The following is an 18,792-nucleotide window of genomic DNA, read 5'->3' as shown; positions in this document are numbered from 1 at the left end:
AAGATCTACGGTCACAGAACAAACGCTGTTCAGACTACATGTCCATCTCCTAGTGATCTTAGATCATACAAAGCAGGCGCCAATTTCGTCTCATGAGATCTTATGCCATACATAAAATAGCAGTTTGAAATAAAACAACTCCGTTCTTTCTAAAACTATTTGTGGTGCAGATAAGTCTTCGGGGAAGTTTTTTTCCACATCCTATCAAAGCGTCATGTTGAGGCGAGAGTTTTTGTTCCATTCTCACTTTGGTGCGTTCATTCCCTACAAGTGTCAATATTTGTCAATCTTCTCTTTAAAATCTTGGCTTCAGACAAGAGTATATGATCTCAAGGATGTCTTTCACTATTGGTGATCTTTGCTCTCCATAAACTTGACAATATAGAACTCCCGCGCTCATTCACTCACTTTTTCACCAACAATTCAGACTGCAAATGTTCCAGTGGGATTTGTGTAGATACGGGAATATATTCAGCTCAAATAAACTTTCAAAGTAGGCGCCCCTTCATTGACATAAATGTGTCTCCTACGCCATGTTAATGTACCCTTTCACGCGCCCGATTTTTGGTTCCCAAACGCCTCGCTTTAGTCAACCCAGATACGCCGCAATATAGCTGCTTTCCACAACCATTCCCATATTCGTGCACCCGCAAACCCAAAAATAAAATATCTCCATCAAACAGGATCCGTTCTGGTTTGCTCATGATTGAGAGTCTCTTGTGAATCAACAACCACGCCCAGCATCGGCTCAACCCGAACACCTCCCATTGACGATTCCCCATCCGACTCGTTTTCTGAAGACGCATTGCTCATCTTCCGCATGGCCTTCTCGTCAACTGTGAAATCACCACCAGCCTTGTCCAGGTCCATGAATAAGCAGATGATCAGGGCCAGCCCTGCGAGTCCAACGCCGATCCAGAAGACGCCTTTGTACTGGTGCTTGAGATCCATCCCATTCAACACAAACTGTGCCTTGGCGACGTCCGCAATGGCCAGGAAGAATGCACCTCCGAGGAACAGCATGAGACTAATGAGTGCGCCTGCAAGTCCCTGGCGGTTCTTTGGCAGACTAGTAGTCAGAAAGACGTTGCTTACAGTCCAAAGAACGTCGACACAGGCGGCTTCGCAAAGCATAGCCGGGAAAATCCATGCCCAATAATTCGGGTCATTAGGCATGATGGCAAACATGAGCACAGCAATGACTTTTGATATGCCAGAAAGAACTATGAGCAGCTTGCCAGGAAGAAGATGGAGGATGACGCCGCTTGTGGTAGCCAAGACCAGGCCACCACCAGCCCAGGGCGCAAAATACACCGCGGTCAGTAGGGGTGATTTTTCCAGAATTGTTTCGATGCTATATTCCCGATTAGTTAAAGTCATGATAAAAGAGTCACTTGTTGGACTTACTAAAAGTTTGCATAAAAAAGATAAATGCTGAAAACGCCCCAAGTAATAAAGAGACACAGGAGCATTCTCTTCATACACTTGACACGGAAAATATCCGCCGGGATAAGAGGAGCTTCAGCGACCCAGCCTTCAACATATACAGCTGCACCAAGGAAAATGAGACCGAGAATAAGTGTCACCAGAATTCGAGGCGATGCCCATCCGTTGGGGGCGTTGGCGCTGTCGGTTAACGCATAAATGAGAAGCATCAAGCCAGGTACAGTCGTAAAAACACCCCACCAGTCCATTTTGACGTTCATCTTGCGTGCTTCTTCATAGTCACGAGGAGCAGTTAGGATTGTCCCCAAGGCAAAGACGGCAGATACAATGCCACCCAGCCAAAAGAACCATCTCCAGGATAGCAAATCTTGAGCCATGCCGCCAACAATAATGCCGCTAAAGAATCCCAGAGGGGCAAGAGCACCATAGAGACTGAAAACAATATTCTTCCTTGGGCCTGGTCTGTAAATTCGGCCAAGCAGGGAAATGCCGGCAGGAAGAAACGCCGCAGCCCCAAGGCCGAGCATGGCACGGCAGATGACAAGCATGATGAAGTTGCGAGTAAAGCCAGCAATGACGGACCATAAAACAGTCCACACCAGGCCGCCATTGAATAGCAGATACCCTCCATACATGTCTGCCAGCCTCCCCAAAGGAAACAGGAATGCGCCTGCGGTCAGGGTTAAGACGCTTGAGGGCCATGTTTGAGCTTGCAGAGGGATGTCGAGTGGCTCGATCAAATTAGGTAAAACCACCTGAAAACCGCTAATGACGAAATCCTAAGAAGTAACTAGTTAGTTTCTTGTTCTTGAAAACTGCGGCTAGGACGGATATGCATGTGCGAACACTCCGCCTCTTGAGGAATGTAACTGTCTTGCTTGCTGGCATATGTCAAGGAGAGAGACCCACCGCCATAGAAAGGGAGCCCAGGATGGAGATGACAAAGGCAACCTCCATCAGAGTGGAAGAAAAAACTTCAGGCCGCTGCCTGCCCAGCTTCTCAACGTCAATAGCATCAACATCGATGGTCTGAACAGACTCCCTGCCCATTTCTGTGACAAGGACAGCAGCATCTTGGACTTCAGTCTTGCTGTCTTGTCCCAACATCGCGGCTAGGCAAACGAATAGATGGAACGAAAAGAGAATGAACTCTTCACGAGAGACGCAGTCCAAACGATGGTTAATGCGTTCGAGGTAGAAAGCATCAGATCAAGAAAGCTTGATACCAGCTTCTCGGAGTTTGACCAAGTGCCACCATGAACTCTTTTATATAATTTTCGTGTTTCTTAAGGACACGGGCCGCCGACAAAGAGAATTTCTCACACCCTGATTCATTCTCTGCCAGATCATACACCATTGCTATGCGCTACCGTCATCTGCCGGCAATCATCATGGTGTGAACAGTCTCACAGTGAGCATTCCGTTGTCGGTCCTCGTACTTTTTCTTACCGTTTCATGAGCCTTGAAACCCTCGTACCTCCATGGCGCCCTCCAGCCACAGCGGCAACAAACGCAAAACTTGTCTGAAGGTTTCCCATCTAGGGAAGTTCATTACAATAGTAGCTCGAGAGATCTGACAAGGGGTCCACACTATTTCACCCGGAATGAGAGCCGACTGAGAAGTTGATAGTGGCCACCGTTCAAACTACCGCCCACGTTTTCTCTGCAGGGCTCTGATAATAGAGTCAGGACATGGATTTGATGTGTCATGGACCTCGTTCCAGAATCGATTCAAATTTGCGTGTGGTGGAGATGATAAGAGTTGGGCTACTGCAATCCCGGTAGTAGCAGCCCAACTGGGTCTGCAGAGTTAGTTTGTGAAGACATCGTGACCTACTTCGCAGGGGTAGTTTTGTTTTTCTGGCTCCACGAATGGAGTACGGGACTTGACCACCGGCTTTAAGCCGACTTGATTATGTCCACCTTCAATCTCCAGAAAATAAGATTGAAAGAAAAAAAGAAGAAGAGAATTTCTTCGTCATTGTTCTCTCACCTCTGCTCGGCTCACCGAAGATCGTTCCCTTACTTGACATGTCGTCTCCAGGTGAAGGAGAGAGAGTTTGCAGGGTATGTGCTCGCAAAGTGGTTAGACTTTGTGCATACGAGCAGCGCACTAAGCAACCACGTCTATTCCCGGAGTCAAAATGCCATACAATGGGTGATGGGACCGGGAGAGCGTGCGAAAAAGGCCCTAAACCCCAATTGTGACAATGTTCTTCCATCGGAATCCCTCAATCCCAGCCCGCATCCGAGATTCAGGTACTCGTACTGCGCCATGGGTAAAGTGATTTCCGTATTAGGCGTCTGTGTGACCTCTGGATGGACAAGATCCGGCAGACCAGGTGAACAAGCTTCGGGACCTAGGACAAGGGTGGCTTCCAATGCTTACCGGTTCTGCAGGTCCCGCCTAGCGGTCGCCGTGCATCGGACGCAAAGAATGTCAAGAGCTTTCCCATTTAGGCGCGCTTGCGACGTAACGAGAAAGCTTGTCTATTTCTGAGCGTCTAGACTGCGTTTGGGGTGGTGGCGTGGGCTATGAAGCAGCTTCGGTTGGTAGGGGGGAGGGGTTGGATATTGGGGATTATGCTGCTAGATTATTGATAATCGATGGTGGGCCGCATGGCTTTGCCCGCTGGATAGCGACTGGCTGGCCAGCGTGCCACATCACGTCTGGTCGTTCTCAAGACTGGTTCTCCATGATGGAGCTTTTCAGGCATCATCTCTAGTAGTTTTGACGCTATCCTTCGACGCACGTGCGTTGTGAGCTTACCACCGAAAGGGGGAAGGAAAAAAAACTTAGCAAAAGGTCCGAGATTCTCACCATGCTCATACTCCCAGAGGAGTGAAAGAGGCCCGCTCAGCGATCGACTCTCCGCCGCTGCTGTCGTATGCCGGCCTGGTTGCGCGTCACTAGAGCGTTGCTAGACCGACAAGACGCGAGAGACTGAGGCCGGACATCCGCTGTGTATCAGAATCCCCTGGGGAAACACGCACAGTTTCCGTCACCGGACCGCACAAAGCTCGGCGTATATGCCAAGCAACAGCAAACCGTGTCACAACTGCCGCCGTCGACGACTGCGCTGCGACCGCTCGTGGCCGACGTGCCACAAATGTGCGGTCTCAGGGCAGGAGTGCCTTGGATACGGCAAAGTCTTCATCTGGACTCAGGGGATTGACGCTCAGGGGAATCTGAAGCCATCACCAAGCCGCAGGACGCCCCTTGGTGGTCCTCTTAGCTCTGGCTCTGCATCAACCTTCTCTTCAGCCGCCAACAGCTACTTCCCACCCTTTTCGGATCCAGTCTCTGGCCGTCGCCCCGATTCTGGTGCCGAGAATCAAGCACATGATGCATTGGTCAGGGAGCGCAGACCAACCCCGGGCGGTGTCCGGCAGGCGTCTGGTCGTCGCCCCTCGCCGCCACTAAAAGGCAAGAGAGGCGATTCGACGATGTCGGCTGCACCGGAGCCAACGAAGGATGCAGCTTCAAGCCTAAACCAGGAGGCAGTGCTGGAGCATGGAAAGTGGAGGCCACCAGCACTTGGCAGCTTGACAGATCCTCTTTTTCAAGACCTCGATCGCAATTCAAGATACTATTTAGCACACTGTAAGAGACAGCCAAGTTCCGAAACAGCCAGGCTAGCTGGATGATTGTGCGGGGATTGTACTAACGCATTTGAAAGTTGCCGATCGCGTCTGCAAAGACTTGGTGGCTCGAGATGGGCCAGGAGCCAATCCTTTCAGAGATCTTATCCCGTTGACTAACAAGCATCCTCTTCTGCTTCAGGTTCTTGTTGCTACTTCAGCAATACACTGGTCCAACATATTTCGTCCTATTACTGCGATTCCAACAGGCCTTAGTGACCCCGGAGGGTATCTCGCCCAGTTACGATCAAAAGACCTGGTTTCCAGGCAAGCCCTCATCGATGCCTTGACTGCGAAGCAAAAGGCCATGGGCCACTTGCAAGAAGTACTTGACTCCCTGGATCCTGGGGGAAGCGAAGTCGTCCTTGCTGCCATGCATTTCTTCATCAAATTTGATCTGATAGACTTGGAAAAGAGTGAGGGAAAGGGATGGAGAGCTCACTTGGAAGGTGCCAGTAGTATCCTTGCTTTGCTCGCTCCAGGAGGCAATGGAAGCGAACCAAACAGGATGCTGCGTGATTGTGTGGTGGCTGATTGTTTTATGTGAGTAATTACCACTTTTTGTCTCACCTTGGGGCTCGCCAAATAAGGAGATTGCAGCTTGGGTTTCTGCGTACTGGGTAATACAAAACTGACACCGCTTTGCTTCACTAACCCACAGATATCATATCTTAGGGTCAACGCTTGCGTCGGGCAGCCTCGCCACCAACATAGCACGATATGCTTTCGAACTCCTGCCGGTCATGAAGCGTGTCGAAGTCAACAGCTATCTCTCGTGTCCGCCGGAGATCCTTCACATCATCCTGGTAGCCTCCAAACTTTCGTACGAGACGCCTTGCACTGACTGGTCCCTGTCTGCCGCGGACGAGGCACTTGCCCTAATCGACGAGGCTCTTGCCTTTGATATACCGGCGTGGGCAGACAAACTGCGGCAGAATCCTCGGGTGCAAGACATTGAGAGCCGCATCCATATCGCCTCGGCTCATCGGTCTGCTGCATGTCTATACATTCTACAGGCACTGCCCCTCGTGCGTGCCGTCCGCCCTGTAGACACCGAGTTCCTGGTGGGCGACATCTTGGGACACTTGGGCCAGATTAGCGTGGACGATCCGTATTACAAGGCTACATCGTGGCCTACCTTTATTGCGGGAGCTGAAACCCGCGATGCAGAAAAGCGCACTTGGACGATGAAGCGTCTGCTGGGCATCTGGGAGACGTGCCCTTGGGGCTATCTGTTCACGGCGATAGAGCTGCTGAAGGCCGCCTGGGAGCTACAAGATGCAAATCCAAGCTCAGATGAAGCCGGCGTCAACTGGCTGCAAGGCTTGAAGAGCATGGGAATTGATGCACTGATTGTGTAGACGGGAGTTTTTCTGCCCTAGCTTGCGTCTTTGCTACGGTACGTGTAGTCCTATGCCATTACCTAAGGCGGCTGCTTCCCATCTAGTGAAGTTGTGTTGGCACCTGCCATTTATTACAGCAGCCACCGCTCTCTCATACATGTATCTTCTGTTCAATGCTCTTGTGTATTTTGTTATTCTTCTTTGTTTCTATCTTTGCCTGATTAGTAGCGGAGTTTCTTGGAGCGAGTTTGAATCTTGGAGATGCTTGGCTTTGATACGCCGTAAAATAGTAGTAGCATATATAAATACTATAGTAGTAATACAATCACTCCAGTCTTTGAAACACGACGAGACTCGAATATATCTCCCAATGCTCAAATAACATGGATTGACAACTAAGTGCCTATAAATTCGATGAAAGAAATCAATACATCCATAGCAGAATTCTACGGCAGTTTCCTGCCGGGCAGCACATCCCCAGGTCTCACATCTAACACAGAAGCACCTACAACGACTCAGCCGAGTCACGTCCACGTTCCAATGCTTCCAAGCTATACTCATACTATCAAGCTGAACCCCAAAAGATATTAAACCCATTGGTTGGACGCAGGGCTCGGCCGATGGCGCAGCACAGGCGGGAGCTACTGCACCTCGTCCCCTCCCGCGCAGCGCTAAAACACGCCCTCGAATACGCCCCTAATCGCCCTAAAACCACATAGCTGCAGCTGCAACTAAACGCCCACCCCCAGGCTTCCAATCCCGCCCTAGAGAATTGAATGGACCTGTAGGCTTCCAATTCTTGGCAGCAGTGCCGATCAGCGACTCAGTTTACCTACTCGCATGTGAAGAAAATTTCAAGGGTGTCTGCCATGCATTTCAACCCAGAAACATCCACCTATTCCCTTTATAGGTCTCCCTCGACATCTTTTGCCGCTGCGAACCGATCGAGGCACGAGGTCTCGTGATTCATTCTGATAGCTTGCTGATGTTTCTATTTGATTGCCTGCATAAGAAAAGAAAATGGCACTACTGTGTCGGTGTGACATCTTGAGCATCTCTTGCATCACATCACAAACTGTGCAGCCGCTTGACGCCGTGCTCCCACAGCCAGCTTCTCCCCTCTGTGTTGAGCAGCTTCAGGTCCGATATCGTAAGCCAAAGACGTCTGGTGAAAAATATGTTGGGCTTCTGCTGATTTCCTGCATGCATTTGGGCATGTGCGAGGACTGAAAATAGCCGATAGGGATATAACAGCGTAGCATTAGGTAGCTACATGTATGTACTATGCCCATGTGAATATGTGAATATCGCGTCCATGGGTCAGATGCTGTAGCGGATTTTTGTCTCCGGATTGCATTAGCTTCTTTTATTTACTATCCAAGTTACGATAATGCGTAGCCAACCAGAGAGTACACTCGAGCCCATCCCATATCCAGAAGCAGGCTACCCGTCCTTACCAAAAGGAAGTTTGGAATCACAAATCATGATGTCTACTGTGATGGCAGTTACGCAGCTTATAGCCTCAACCAATAGCTAGAAAAGTGAGCAATATCGATGAATACAGAACAAGAACGGGAGGAGGAAATGGCTAGTCCTGCTTAGGTGCCTGATGACAACAATAATAAAAGGTTTAGTAGAACGAAATAAGGCTGGTAGTACTTTGGGACAGGCCAGCTTGCGTATCTGATACGACACGCAAAATATGCCATTCCAGCCGCATTCCGACAATGAGCCTGATACTCTCTCATCTTCAACAATAGCTACAAGAAGCTGGATTGGACAAGGAATAAAAGTCTCACGCATGAATGACAAAGAGCACAAGTCATTGAATACCGTCAAGACAAAGAAATTTGGTGAGCCATAAACATTGTTCAGACAAGTGCTGTACTTCTCGTAGGGTTCAAAGGGATAAGCTGGGTCTATGGCTAAGCATCCAAGACTCGTCGTGTCTGGGCAAAGCAAATATCGGGAAAAATCATTTGAAAACTATTCACGCATACCTCGTGAATTCTAACAAAACGCCAGCCATGCATAAGGGCCCTTAGTAGTCGTGAGACTAAAAGAAATGACTGCCAGCGATATACCTGTCGCAGTAACTTTGACGCAAATTCCACAATGCCATGCGGACCTGAAATAACAAAGAGAATATAAAACCGTATCATCTCAAGAGAAATGCGAGAAAAAAAAAAGAGAAAAATAAAAGAAGAAAGAGAAAAATAATCAAGGTGCACAAACACGCCAAATGGCCTCCATGACAGCAGCGTTGAAAGCAGGCAAGTTCTGGGAGACGGCGTGAGGCTCAGAAGGCTGTAAAGGAGCCTGAATATAAGCAGCGAATCGAATTTTGAGGGAAGGAAAATGACACCAAGGAAAATCACCAGCGGCGACTGGACGCGTGTTAGCCACTCAGGTTAATCCCAAAAGGAAATCTATTCTTCTTACCTGTATGCAGAATCCGCATTTCGTTGGCGGCGGCGTTGCATCTTAGGCAAAGTCACACGATCCTGCCGTTGGTGGACACCAATGTCGTCGGGGGACCTCTGCTTAGCAGGTCGCCCCAGAAGCTCAGCTTCCAGTGAGTTCAAGTCGGATGATCGGCTAGAGACCGACGAATTCCTAGATTTTGGGCCTTGATGGCGCTCCTTTGACCGTGACCGAGATTCAGGCTCCAGTGGGGGCAGGACAGGTTCATCCTCTTCTTCCACAATTGGTGCATCGTTGCCTTGGACTGCTGATCCGGTACCGTATTGCGCTTGTGTCTGGTTGTCATCTTCAGCGTCGTTTGGATCATGTGCAAGCGATGCTGAAGCTTTTGACTTCTTTGGTTGACGTTCGTCCTCTGACTCGTCATCTCTGCGCTTATGCTTTCCATTAAGATGAGGCGTGTCAAGAGCCATACTGGGAGATGAGGCTTCGTCTTTTCCATGATGATGAGTGTTCTGAGAAAGTCCTCGTTCGTCATCCCGTGCTGATTCTGCCTCATCATTGGATAGGACCGCCCGAGGAGGTTCACCTTCATTATTATCCGTAGACTCCCCAGACTATGAAAATACGTTACTTAGCAATCTAGTCTGGCAGCAAGGCAAGATACTTAGAGCCATTATCAAAGAGCAGGTTTACATACCTCAGAATCGGCAGTTTCGGAATCCTCGTCAAGCTCAGCAGAAGCCAGCTGAGGGAGCATGTCATCCTCGTGTTGATACGACTGCGCATTCGGTATCTCGGTCGCAGCCGAGTCTTCAGGGAAGTCCTCTTTTGAGGCTTCAGATCCGAATTTGGCGCTCTTTTCAAGGTCCTCTATTGATGATAGTGGGCCAGTTTTAGCCAGTTCCGCGGTAGTCGAGGCCGATGCTTTCTGGGAGGATCTAATAGCTGAGCTAGAGCGATTAGAACGATTACCACGGTTAGAACGGTTGGCCTTATTCTGCATCTTCTGTTGCGAGGAGCGATGACGGGAGCCTTGATCCCGGCGTCTATGATCACGGTTTTTGTTTTGACGATCATGTTTCCGTCTGTTCCTATGATCTCGGTGAGGCTCTTGCTGCGTATGGACGCTTCTGGGGGGCTTCGGCGGAAGAGAATGATGAACAGGAGCGGGCTGGTTCAAACCAGAATGAGAACGAGAAACATGCGGCGGCTTGGGCGGAGGTGGAAAGTGTGCAGGCCCGCTCTGGGCAGAGTAAGGAACTGGGGGCAGTCCGTATGGTGGCTGCGAATAAGACTGAGTGTAAGTCGTCTGGGGCGGGTAACCAGGCGCGCTGGATGGCCCAGCAGGCGGGTATGAGGCATACGCCGCAGGATACGGTGCCGGTGGCTGTGGTGCTGGCGGCCCAGGAGGATGAGCTGCGTAACCCGCTGGGGCTGCAGGGGCTGCACCATAAGGCGGCTGATGATACTGCTGCGATGGATAGGTTGGACCATATCCAGTTGGGTAGTGCGCAGCAGGCTGGTAATGAGCATAAGGGCTCTGGAATTGAGGGTTCTGCTGAGGATATGGAGGTCCAGGCGGCAGTGGCGGATAAGGAGCTGTGCCATGGCTCAGAGACGAAGGGTGAGGCGGCGGCGGCGGAGGAGGAGGTGGTGGTGCATATTTGGTGATGATGGGCCCCTTGTTCATCCTTTTTGGATTCCCTCCATGATGCTGCCGATGATTACCATGGCCAGCATTCGGAGCGTTTGGAGCGTTCCTCCAAGCGTTGGCAAGGCCACTACAGAGTTGAATACGAGTTAGAAATACATCAGGAGAGACAAAATAATATGGGCAACATCAGGGCTAGGCAAGCGAAGTTGAGCAAGAGGAAGAGCAGAGGCTTACGCAGGAGTCTTTCTTGTCGGCTCTGGACAAGCAACAACCCAGTGGCCTTTGGCGCCGCAGTTGTAGCACGGCGAGTCGTCAGAGGGGCCCGTGTGAGCATGCGCAGACTCAGCCATCTCTGTGACGATGAAAAACGACAAGTTTCAAGACAAGGAATAGATCGGGCTGTGAGGAAGAGAATTGACGATGGCGCCGACGATGGTTGAGGGAGTTGATGGTTGGTGACTGGGCGATGATTTGAAACAAGGAAATGGGCGTTCTCACTTTTCCCCGTCAAGTGCCCTCGAAAAAAGAAAAGAGGGAAGAAAAGTCCCCGTCACCTTGAACATCAACCACATCAGAATCGTCACATCACACAAGGCGCAAGTGAGGCATACCTTGCTGGGATAAGACGGCCTAGAAGCGATAACCCCCTTTACAAACTGAACCCCCTCCCCAGGCCGTTTCGAGATGGATGAAGCAATGTCTCATCCACCAGATGAGCAGTCCGGGGATCCTAGAGAAAATAAAACAGAGAGAATGCAGAAGTGACGAGCCCTGGTCAGAGAAGCTGAGCCAGCGATTTGGTTGACTGGCAAACGGATGAGTGCAAGTCGCGTTGAATCAGCCGCCACGTGAGGCTGCGCACAGGCCACCAAGCTTGCAACTGTCTCAGCTGGGCAGCCCCGAGTTTTAGCCGCAGTGATATCGGGAGAGATGGAAATGGACGGAGAGAGAAGCGCTTTGGTTTGATCAGAGTCGGATATTGAAGTCTCGCAGGAGCCTGTGAGAAGGGTAGCACAGATGCGTATGAAAGGGTTTATATTGGAGGTGTTGATGTTTGGCGAAGGAGGAAGAAGAGTAAACAAGCGTTGCCGAGTCGAGTTGAAACCTTTGGGCTGAGAGACTCCTGTGGCGGTGAACCTACACAAAAGTGGCTGAAAATTATAGTGCAGATATGCCCTGGCAACTCGGTAGATTCATGCACCCATGAGGGGATTCAGCTTTGAAGTAAGGGCTTGGCTGCTGCGTTGATTCGTTAATTATCATCGACACCATTTGGTTCGATAGCAGATCTATTGACTTGTGCAAGCACTTGCGTACCTAGTAGACAGCTGATAAACCTAGTAGCGGTCAAAACTCTGGAATCCCGTCGCCAGGGTATCGGCTAGGAGCTTGTGGCTTTTGTTTCCGCGTTACTCGAGATCCATCGACTCGCATCTCACAAATCGACAGTGCGACGAAACAGGCAGCCGGCGATGAATCGTCTTAGATTAGGCGAGAAACATGAAGAGGTGCTTGGCGGGGAAATGCTGATAAGAAATATATACCCGTAATAGAGCAAGTAAAGTGCTGCCGAGTGGTAGCTATGGCATTACCCATCACCCCTTACATGGCACTTAGTAGGTGTGATGCGTTGTCTCAGGTATGATGTAGGGTCTTTGGAGATTCAATTTCACCCTCGGCGGCTGCCCACTGATACCTGCCCCGGGAGGTACTTCGAACTTGAGAGAGATCTCCTAGCAGCATCAAGTATCTCCCGATTTACGGAACCTGCAGCTGCTGCACGGTTTAGCGCGCTAGCGGCGGAGGAAGCGCCCAGTGTGCTGTTGTTGTAGTGCCTGGTAGTGCACATGTACAGTAGCAGTCCACTCTCCTGGGTCCAAGTGCTTCGAACAGAGCACCTGAGGTACATGTCTGGTACGTATTGGGTGTGGATGGGCTGGATCACAGCGTGGATAATTTCTCAGCAAAAAAGCTAATTGCAGCTAGCGGATCCCCAGAACCTGCATGCTGCGAACCAAGCTTCTTGCTTGTGGCCACATTCACATCGCCATCACCATCGAGCTGCTTCATCTGCTGGTCTGGAGCGCCGTCCAGATCCAGGCTGTTGCAAGTGAGAAATAGGCGTCGGGCCCCTCGACCATGTTGGTGCATCCAGCCACGGCCCCTCCAAACACCATCGCCTGCAGACTCTTACCTGGATGATTCCGTCAAGGGTGCAGCCCGTGTAACCGCCCGCTTCGTCATAAGATATCCCAGCCGAGAGAGGCATCTATGCTTTGTGAGGGAACGCCATGCCGTCGTTACCATGTGAGTTTGGCTGCTGTCTTCCTGTCACATGTCCCTTGTGCAGTCTCTCCTCTCTGTGGTCACAACAGTAAGCCTAACAATATCATGGCATCCAGCCTCCGTCGATCTAGACGAGTGCATCTCGCGCCTCTACAAAAAGGAACTCCTGGCCGAGTCCGTCATCGAGGCAGTATGTGCCAAGACAAAGGAGCTCCTCATGCGCGAGAGCAACGTCGTCCACGTCAAGGCCCCAATCACCGTTGTCGGCGACATCCACGGCCAGTTCTACGACCTCATCGAGATATTCAGAATCGGCGGCTACTGCCCTGACACCAACTACCTATTCCTAGGTCCGTCTCCTCCAAATTTAATGTCTATACATGCGCATACGTTAGTGCACATGCATGTGCATACGCATGCTATTGCGTGCCTCCTCGCTCGTGGAATTTGTGGTGTTGACAGAGTCTTGGAATACCTGCAGGCGACTACGTTGATCGTGGCATGTTCAGCGTCGAGACAATATCGCTACTCGTGTGCTTAAAGCTCCGATACCCCGAACGCGTGCACCTAATCCGCGGTAACCACGAGTCGCGCGGCGTTACGCAGTCGTACGGATTCTACACCGAGTGCTCGCGCAAATATGGCAACGCCAACGTGTGGCACTACTTTACAGACATGTTCGATTTCTTGACCCTAAGTGTCGTCATCGACAACCAGATTTTCTGCGTCCACGGAGGTAGGTCCCTGGTTCAAAGCTTACAACCCCACTATGACCATAAATCCAAGTGCTCAACATTAATGCGACAGGTCTCTCGCCCTCTATACACTCCATCGACCAAATCAAAATCATAGATCGCTTCAGAGAAATTCCACACGAAGGGCCCATGGCCGATCTCGTGTGGTCCGACCCGGATCCCGACCGAGACGAATTTTCACTTTCACCCCGCGGCGCGGGCTATACCTTTGGCGCGCAGGTGGTCAAGAAGTTCTTGGCCGTCAACAACATGTCACACATCCTCCGGGCCCACCAGCTCTGTCAGGAGGGCTTCCAAGTGCTCTACGATGACCGCCTAAGTACCGTGTGGAGCGCGCCGAATTATTGCTACCGGTGCGGCAACATGGCCAGTGTACTGGAGGTCAATACGCAGGGCGAGCGGTTCTTCAACGTATTTGCAGCGGCACCGGAGAATGACCAGCACAAGGATATGCAGCAGGGTATGGAGAAGACGGCGGACGGAAATTCGCTCCCCGATTACTTCTTATAACAGAGCGAGAAAGACGTGCCAAAGTTGGATCGTATGGACGTCATCATGAACATGTATCAATCAATGTACAGTGCAACCAGTCGTACAGAGCTTTGTCATGATATAGAATTGCGGGCTATGCTAAAACATAAAGGCAACGGTCACAACATCGAAATGCTGTTTATTTTTGCTTGCTCAAAATGTATGCTATCCAATGTATGCTATCCAATGTTTGTGTGCATTAGGAAACCGCGGTTTCGCATCTTGCACGTGGATGGTGATGTGTTTTTAATAATCAGATATCTCATGTCGTGAGATGGGGAAGGTAGGAGGGGCATGATTAAACGAATGAATAAAAAGGGCAGTCCGCTTCCAATACTTATTTCTTGTTCTCTGGCCAATCCTTGACGATTTCGAATTTCCACTCAAACTCGAGGTGCTTCTTTTTGTCATCATCGACGAAGCTGGAGATGGCGTCGTACTTGCCACGGGCGAGCATTCCAGAGGGAGCCTCCTCCTCATGGACTGTAGGAAGTTGTAAGTCAAAATGCCAATCTTCACAGTTCACGTGACGGCGGAACACTTACATTTTTTAACGTAGGTTTGCTGGTTCTCAGTGTTGGGTGCATAGCTTCCCTATATAGGTCATTAGTGCTTTGATCTTGCAACAGCCCAATTGACGACCGGTATATTACTAACAATCATTTCTGAGTCCTTGGACACCTTAAGTCCATGTTTCTTAATGACCTGAACATAGTGCAGGCCGCTCAGGATCTCGTGCTGGACCTTGAACTCGGCGCTCATGGTGAATTTGACTCCCTCCTTGATCTTGAACCCCTCCTTAAGTTTTGCTTGGTCTTCTGGTCTCTCGAGTTTGATCACTTCGGGAGCGCGGCCGGGCGAGTCCATGGTGAGTGACTTGATAATGCAGACTCGGGGGTCAGAAGGATCGGAGATGTCCTTGCCACCGCCGAGGCCAAGGGACTGCTTGTATCGCTGGAGGGACTCATCACCGGCATCTGGGGTACAACTGTCAGTTGGGTGACAACGGGACGACAGCTGCAGTGGCGGGACAGCACGTGAAGGAAAGGAATGTGGACGGGCCAGATGTCAAGCAAAGACTCTAGATGGAAGCTTTAGAACGAGCTCTCGTCCAAACACAAACACCCAACAACAGATGTTGGTCGGAAAGGAGGCCCAAGCTTATCAAGTATATCCGCGTTGACGGATCTGTTTCAGTCGGCTTTCACGACCAACATATACAACGCAACCAATCCAAAGCTCTACTTGCACACATCTTTGTCCGTGCTGCCCTAGGGAAAGCTTTTAACCAACAGCTACATACCCATCTGGTTGTACTCGGCCAAGCTCTGCTTAGGCTGAGAGAGCTTGTAGCCCTGAGTCTCCTCGGGCATGGTATCATCATCGTGAGAAGCCATTATAACGTCGGGGGGGTCGAAAACCGGCCGGAAAAAGAGCAGACAAAGGGAAGAAGGTCCAGATGATGCTATTCACACTGCTGATGGATCGAAAGGAGAGATTTGGAAAACATAGCAGCCAAGTCGGTCAAGTGGTCAGAAGGCGGGATAGCAGAGCCATGGAGGGGCAGCGGGTTGCTGGTGGGGGTCGGGGCTATGGCGATGCATGATTGGATCAACGACATGGTGCTGGTAATCCGGTCCGGTCAGGGGTCGGGCGTCGTTGCTGAGTGTGCAAAGGGGTAAAATAGAACGGAGGGCACTAGAGACTAATACGGAGCAGACCTCCAAGCAGCATTGGATGGAACCCTGTAGACGGTCGACGGGATTCTGCTGGGTTGTCAAGTGATTTATTGCCAAGCACTAGCGCGGTACACCAAGGGCACGCTATTGCGCCGGTGAAATTAGGGGTACCGCAGTAACGGCCCGTGTTAGCAGCAGACTTTTTCTTTGGTGTTGTTTTGTTGTTGTTTTTTACGGTACTCCGTATTTATCGGTAACCATGGAGGTAATGTGGCGGCAAGCCGGAGCTATTGCTGAGCGCTAGGGCCCGGCTGTCAGAGGTTAAAGCCTCCATCCATTGAGTTGTGAACAGATAAGTGTAGGGTACGAGTACTTCTGGGTGCTAAGAAATCGGGGATTCTGGTACTTGCAGTTGAGGAAACACCTGACCTTAAGTTAGTACCAAGCTGCACGTACTCCGTACTCTACTGTACAATGCCGGCAGAATGCTACACTGCAGTTGAGCCGCCAATTGACCACATACAGCCAAGGCCAGTTTCCATTAGCACTTGAACAGGGATCAATTGAATTCGGCAGCTGGCTGGGACCCTTTTAGCGGCAACGGCTGCGTCTGTTGGGCGCTCGAACTCGACGCTACCGTGTTCTCAAAGAGGGACCACGGAACCAGACCCCTACAGGGCCCTACTCCTTCGGGGGCTTTGGGGGGGTCCCTCAGTTCCTCAGTTCCCCCCAAAAGCCAAAAGCGCAGAAGCAAGCGCAAAGTACCCGGCTAGCAAAAAAGTGGTACCATGTACATATGCCTCCGCAAAGACCAGGCCACATCAGGCGCTCCCAGCAATTTGCGCGACTCTTCGCCCACCATCGCGAGTGAATCTTTCTCTTCACCCTTTTTCATTTGCTAGCCCGCCGAAAGCACAGCACAATCTCCCTTCCAGGCCTCGTCTGCTGCGTTTCTCGTCAAGGCCCGTCGCCCAGGCGCTTCCCGGTCGAGACCGCATCATCTTGTCCGCTTTTTTCTGCGGTGCATTGGCCTTGTTTAAGCCCGACGCGCCGCCCATCGCCAGAAATTCGTTGTTTTTGCATGCGAAGCTCGTTCGTGCGCGAACCACAAAGACTCGCCGCCTCTGCGACCCAAACTATCCGTTTCCGCGCGCCTAATTGTCTTGCGCCGCCTCTAGTCGCCTGTAAGGAGTTGCTTTTCGGTTTCGACTGGCTCCATCGACACGCTTTGCGCCGCGACACATAAGCCTTATCTGTTTCCTTGCACGCCCCAAAGAGGAAATCACACAATGGCCCCCGCTGCAGGAAGATCGCTGCCGGCCAAGCGGAATCCGCTGCTCATCGACGATGTCCCTCCGTGTAAGTAAATTGCCTTTCCATCATTGATTCTTTTTCAGCGACTTGGTCACCCTTTTGCGCTCTGCACTGTCGCCAATGCGCCCGAATCACCACTGACGCGGAATGCTGCAGACTCGGAACTCGTGTCGCGCCGCCGTCTCGGCCAGACCAAGCTGACGCCCAAGATGGTGGGCAGCGATGAGGCCGAGGCCGGTGCCTTGGGCTTCTTCGACTACGCACATCTGCGCGCGCCCCTGCCCAAGGGCATCGTGTCTGGCATTTTCAAGTCTAGCCCCAACAGCTACTTTTTGATGCGCCGCAGCTTTGATGGCTACATCTCGGCGACGGGCATGTTCAAGGCCACCTTTCCCTACGCGGCTGCCGCGGAGGAGGAGGCAGAGCGTAAGTTCATCAAGGCTCAGCCCACCACGAGCCCCGAAGAGACGGCTGGCAACATCTGGATCCCCCCGGAAGCCGCCCTGGCCCTCGCCGAAGAGTACAACATTAGCATCTGGATCCAGGCCCTGCTGGATTCCGCAAAGATTTCCACCACCCAGCCGGCTGATGCCTCGCCCAAGACCATCACTGCGCCACCCAAGTTCGATCGTCTCAAGGCGCCCACGCAGTTGAGCCCGGCCACTACTCCGACGACCCGAACTCGCGGCCGTCGTTCGGCCAGCCCAACCAAGACCAGTGCCACCAGACGCACAACTGCTTCTCCTCGTCGAAAGCGCAACACCAGATCCAAGGCCGAGGCTGCCGAGATCACACCGGCCCCGAGCGAGATCACGGAGGAGGCGGAGGAGTCCGCCTTAAAGTCAACTGACTTTGAGCCCGCCATTGCCAAGGCTGAGGTTAGCAGCAAGACAGATGCCCTCCCATTCACGGCGGGCCAGCCCCCGAGTCCTGAGCAGATTGCGGAGATGATGGCTACCGCCAAGGCCATGGTTGAGAAGGACAAGGAAGAGGCCGAGAAGGCAGAGGAGGAAGCCGCTGAAGAGGAGGAAGGGGCTCAGAACAAGCCCACCCCCAAGAGCACGCCAAAGAACAAGCGGAAGGCCACCGACACCGGCGAAGAGGACGACGAGGCTGCCGAAGGCGACAAGACTGAGGAAGCGCCCCGCTCAAAGAAGATCAAGACCGAAGTCGAGGTCCGCAAGGGCAGGATACAGAAGAGGGCATTGTTTGGCATTGGCGCAACAGTTGCAGTTGGGTACGTTTTCTCTTAACATCCCCCTATTTTGCAGTTCGATGTACTAACCGTTTCGCAGAGCACTTGTGCCGTGGCTTGCAAACTTCCTATAAATGATACAAAGAGGCTTGCAGCCGTGTGTGTCGTTATGTTATGTTGCGTAAAATCTGACCTTGAAGGGAAAGTAACTGATCTTTTATGGCGGCTGAATGAGGATTGGGATGGCGCGGTTTTTGCTTTTATTATCCTTCCCCTTTGTCTTTCTGTCATTTTTAATCTGTGATTATCTTTTCTTTTTACAACTCAGGGAGGCGACGTTTTACCCTCCCAAAACCGAAACATATTTCTCGCCCTTTATTTTTCTTCTCTCTCTTCTCTCTTCTCTCTCTTTTCTTTTTGCGTGTGCGAGATTTTCCCTCTTTCATTGGACATAGCACCTATTTTTTTAACAGTCCCCGTTGCAAACCTGAAGGGTTTACTAGAGTCATTTCGCGATGTG

General features: G+C 51.2%; 6 protein-coding genes across 6 annotated transcripts; 3 read left to right on the top strand and 3 right to left on the bottom strand.

The window, feature by feature from the left end:
- Positions 1-675: 675 nt before the first annotated feature.
- On the bottom strand, positions 676-2,553 carry T069G_10379 (major facilitator superfamily domain-containing protein; the record flags this gene model as incomplete). The annotated part of the gene is made up of 3 exons (XM_056177589.1): positions 676-1,354; positions 1,408-2,225; positions 2,356-2,553. 3 exons carry the CDS (start codon positions 2,551-2,553, stop codon positions 676-678), a joined length of 1,695 nt encoding a protein of 564 aa, XP_056023879.1.
- A 1,923-nt stretch (positions 2,554-4,476) lies between these two features.
- On the top strand, positions 4,477-6,449 carry T069G_10378 (fungal specific transcription factor domain-containing protein; the record flags this gene model as incomplete). Its single annotated transcript, XM_056177588.1, has 4 exons — positions 4,477-5,050; positions 5,127-5,316; positions 5,356-5,631; positions 5,750-6,449. 4 exons carry the CDS (start codon positions 4,477-4,479, stop codon positions 6,447-6,449), a joined length of 1,740 nt encoding a protein of 579 aa, XP_056023878.1.
- Positions 6,450-8,805: 2,356 nt separating this feature from the next.
- T069G_10377 (uncharacterized protein) lies at positions 8,806-10,862 on the bottom strand (the record flags this gene model as incomplete). The annotated part of the gene is made up of 4 exons (XM_056177587.1): positions 8,806-8,818; positions 8,874-9,472; positions 9,556-10,639; positions 10,747-10,862. The coding sequence occupies 4 exons, from the start codon at positions 10,860-10,862 to the stop codon at positions 8,806-8,808; spliced, it is 1,812 nt and encodes a 603-aa protein (XP_056023877.1).
- A 1,941-nt stretch (positions 10,863-12,803) lies between these two features.
- T069G_10376 (calcineurin-like phosphoesterase domain-containing protein) lies at positions 12,804-14,063 on the top strand (the record flags this gene model as incomplete). The annotated part of the gene is made up of 4 exons (XM_056177586.1): positions 12,804-12,819; positions 12,915-13,148; positions 13,280-13,534; positions 13,606-14,063. The coding sequence occupies 4 exons, from the start codon at positions 12,804-12,806 to the stop codon at positions 14,061-14,063; spliced, it is 963 nt and encodes a 320-aa protein (XP_056023876.1).
- Positions 14,064-14,421: 358 nt separating this feature from the next.
- On the bottom strand, positions 14,422-15,481 carry T069G_10375 (RHO protein GDP dissociation inhibitor domain-containing protein; the record flags this gene model as incomplete). Its single annotated transcript, XM_056177585.1, has 4 exons — positions 14,422-14,567; positions 14,630-14,678; positions 14,742-15,061; positions 15,388-15,481. The coding sequence occupies 4 exons, from the start codon at positions 15,479-15,481 to the stop codon at positions 14,422-14,424; spliced, it is 609 nt and encodes a 202-aa protein (XP_056023875.1).
- Positions 15,482-17,052: 1,571 nt separating this feature from the next.
- Positions 17,053-18,406, top strand: T069G_10374 (uncharacterized protein; the record flags this gene model as incomplete). The annotated part of the gene is made up of 3 exons (XM_056177584.1): positions 17,053-17,122; positions 17,234-18,314; positions 18,373-18,406. 3 exons carry the CDS (start codon positions 17,053-17,055, stop codon positions 18,404-18,406), a joined length of 1,185 nt encoding a protein of 394 aa, XP_056023874.1.
- Positions 18,407-18,792: the final 386 nt, after the last annotated feature.

Source organism: Trichoderma breve, assembly GCF_028502605.1.
Source record: "Trichoderma breve strain T069 chromosome 7 map unlocalized scaffold00007, whole genome shotgun sequence".
NCBI lineage: Eukaryota > Fungi > Ascomycota > Sordariomycetes > Hypocreales > Hypocreaceae > Trichoderma > Trichoderma breve.
This window is presented reverse-complemented; position numbering and strand designations above follow the sequence as displayed.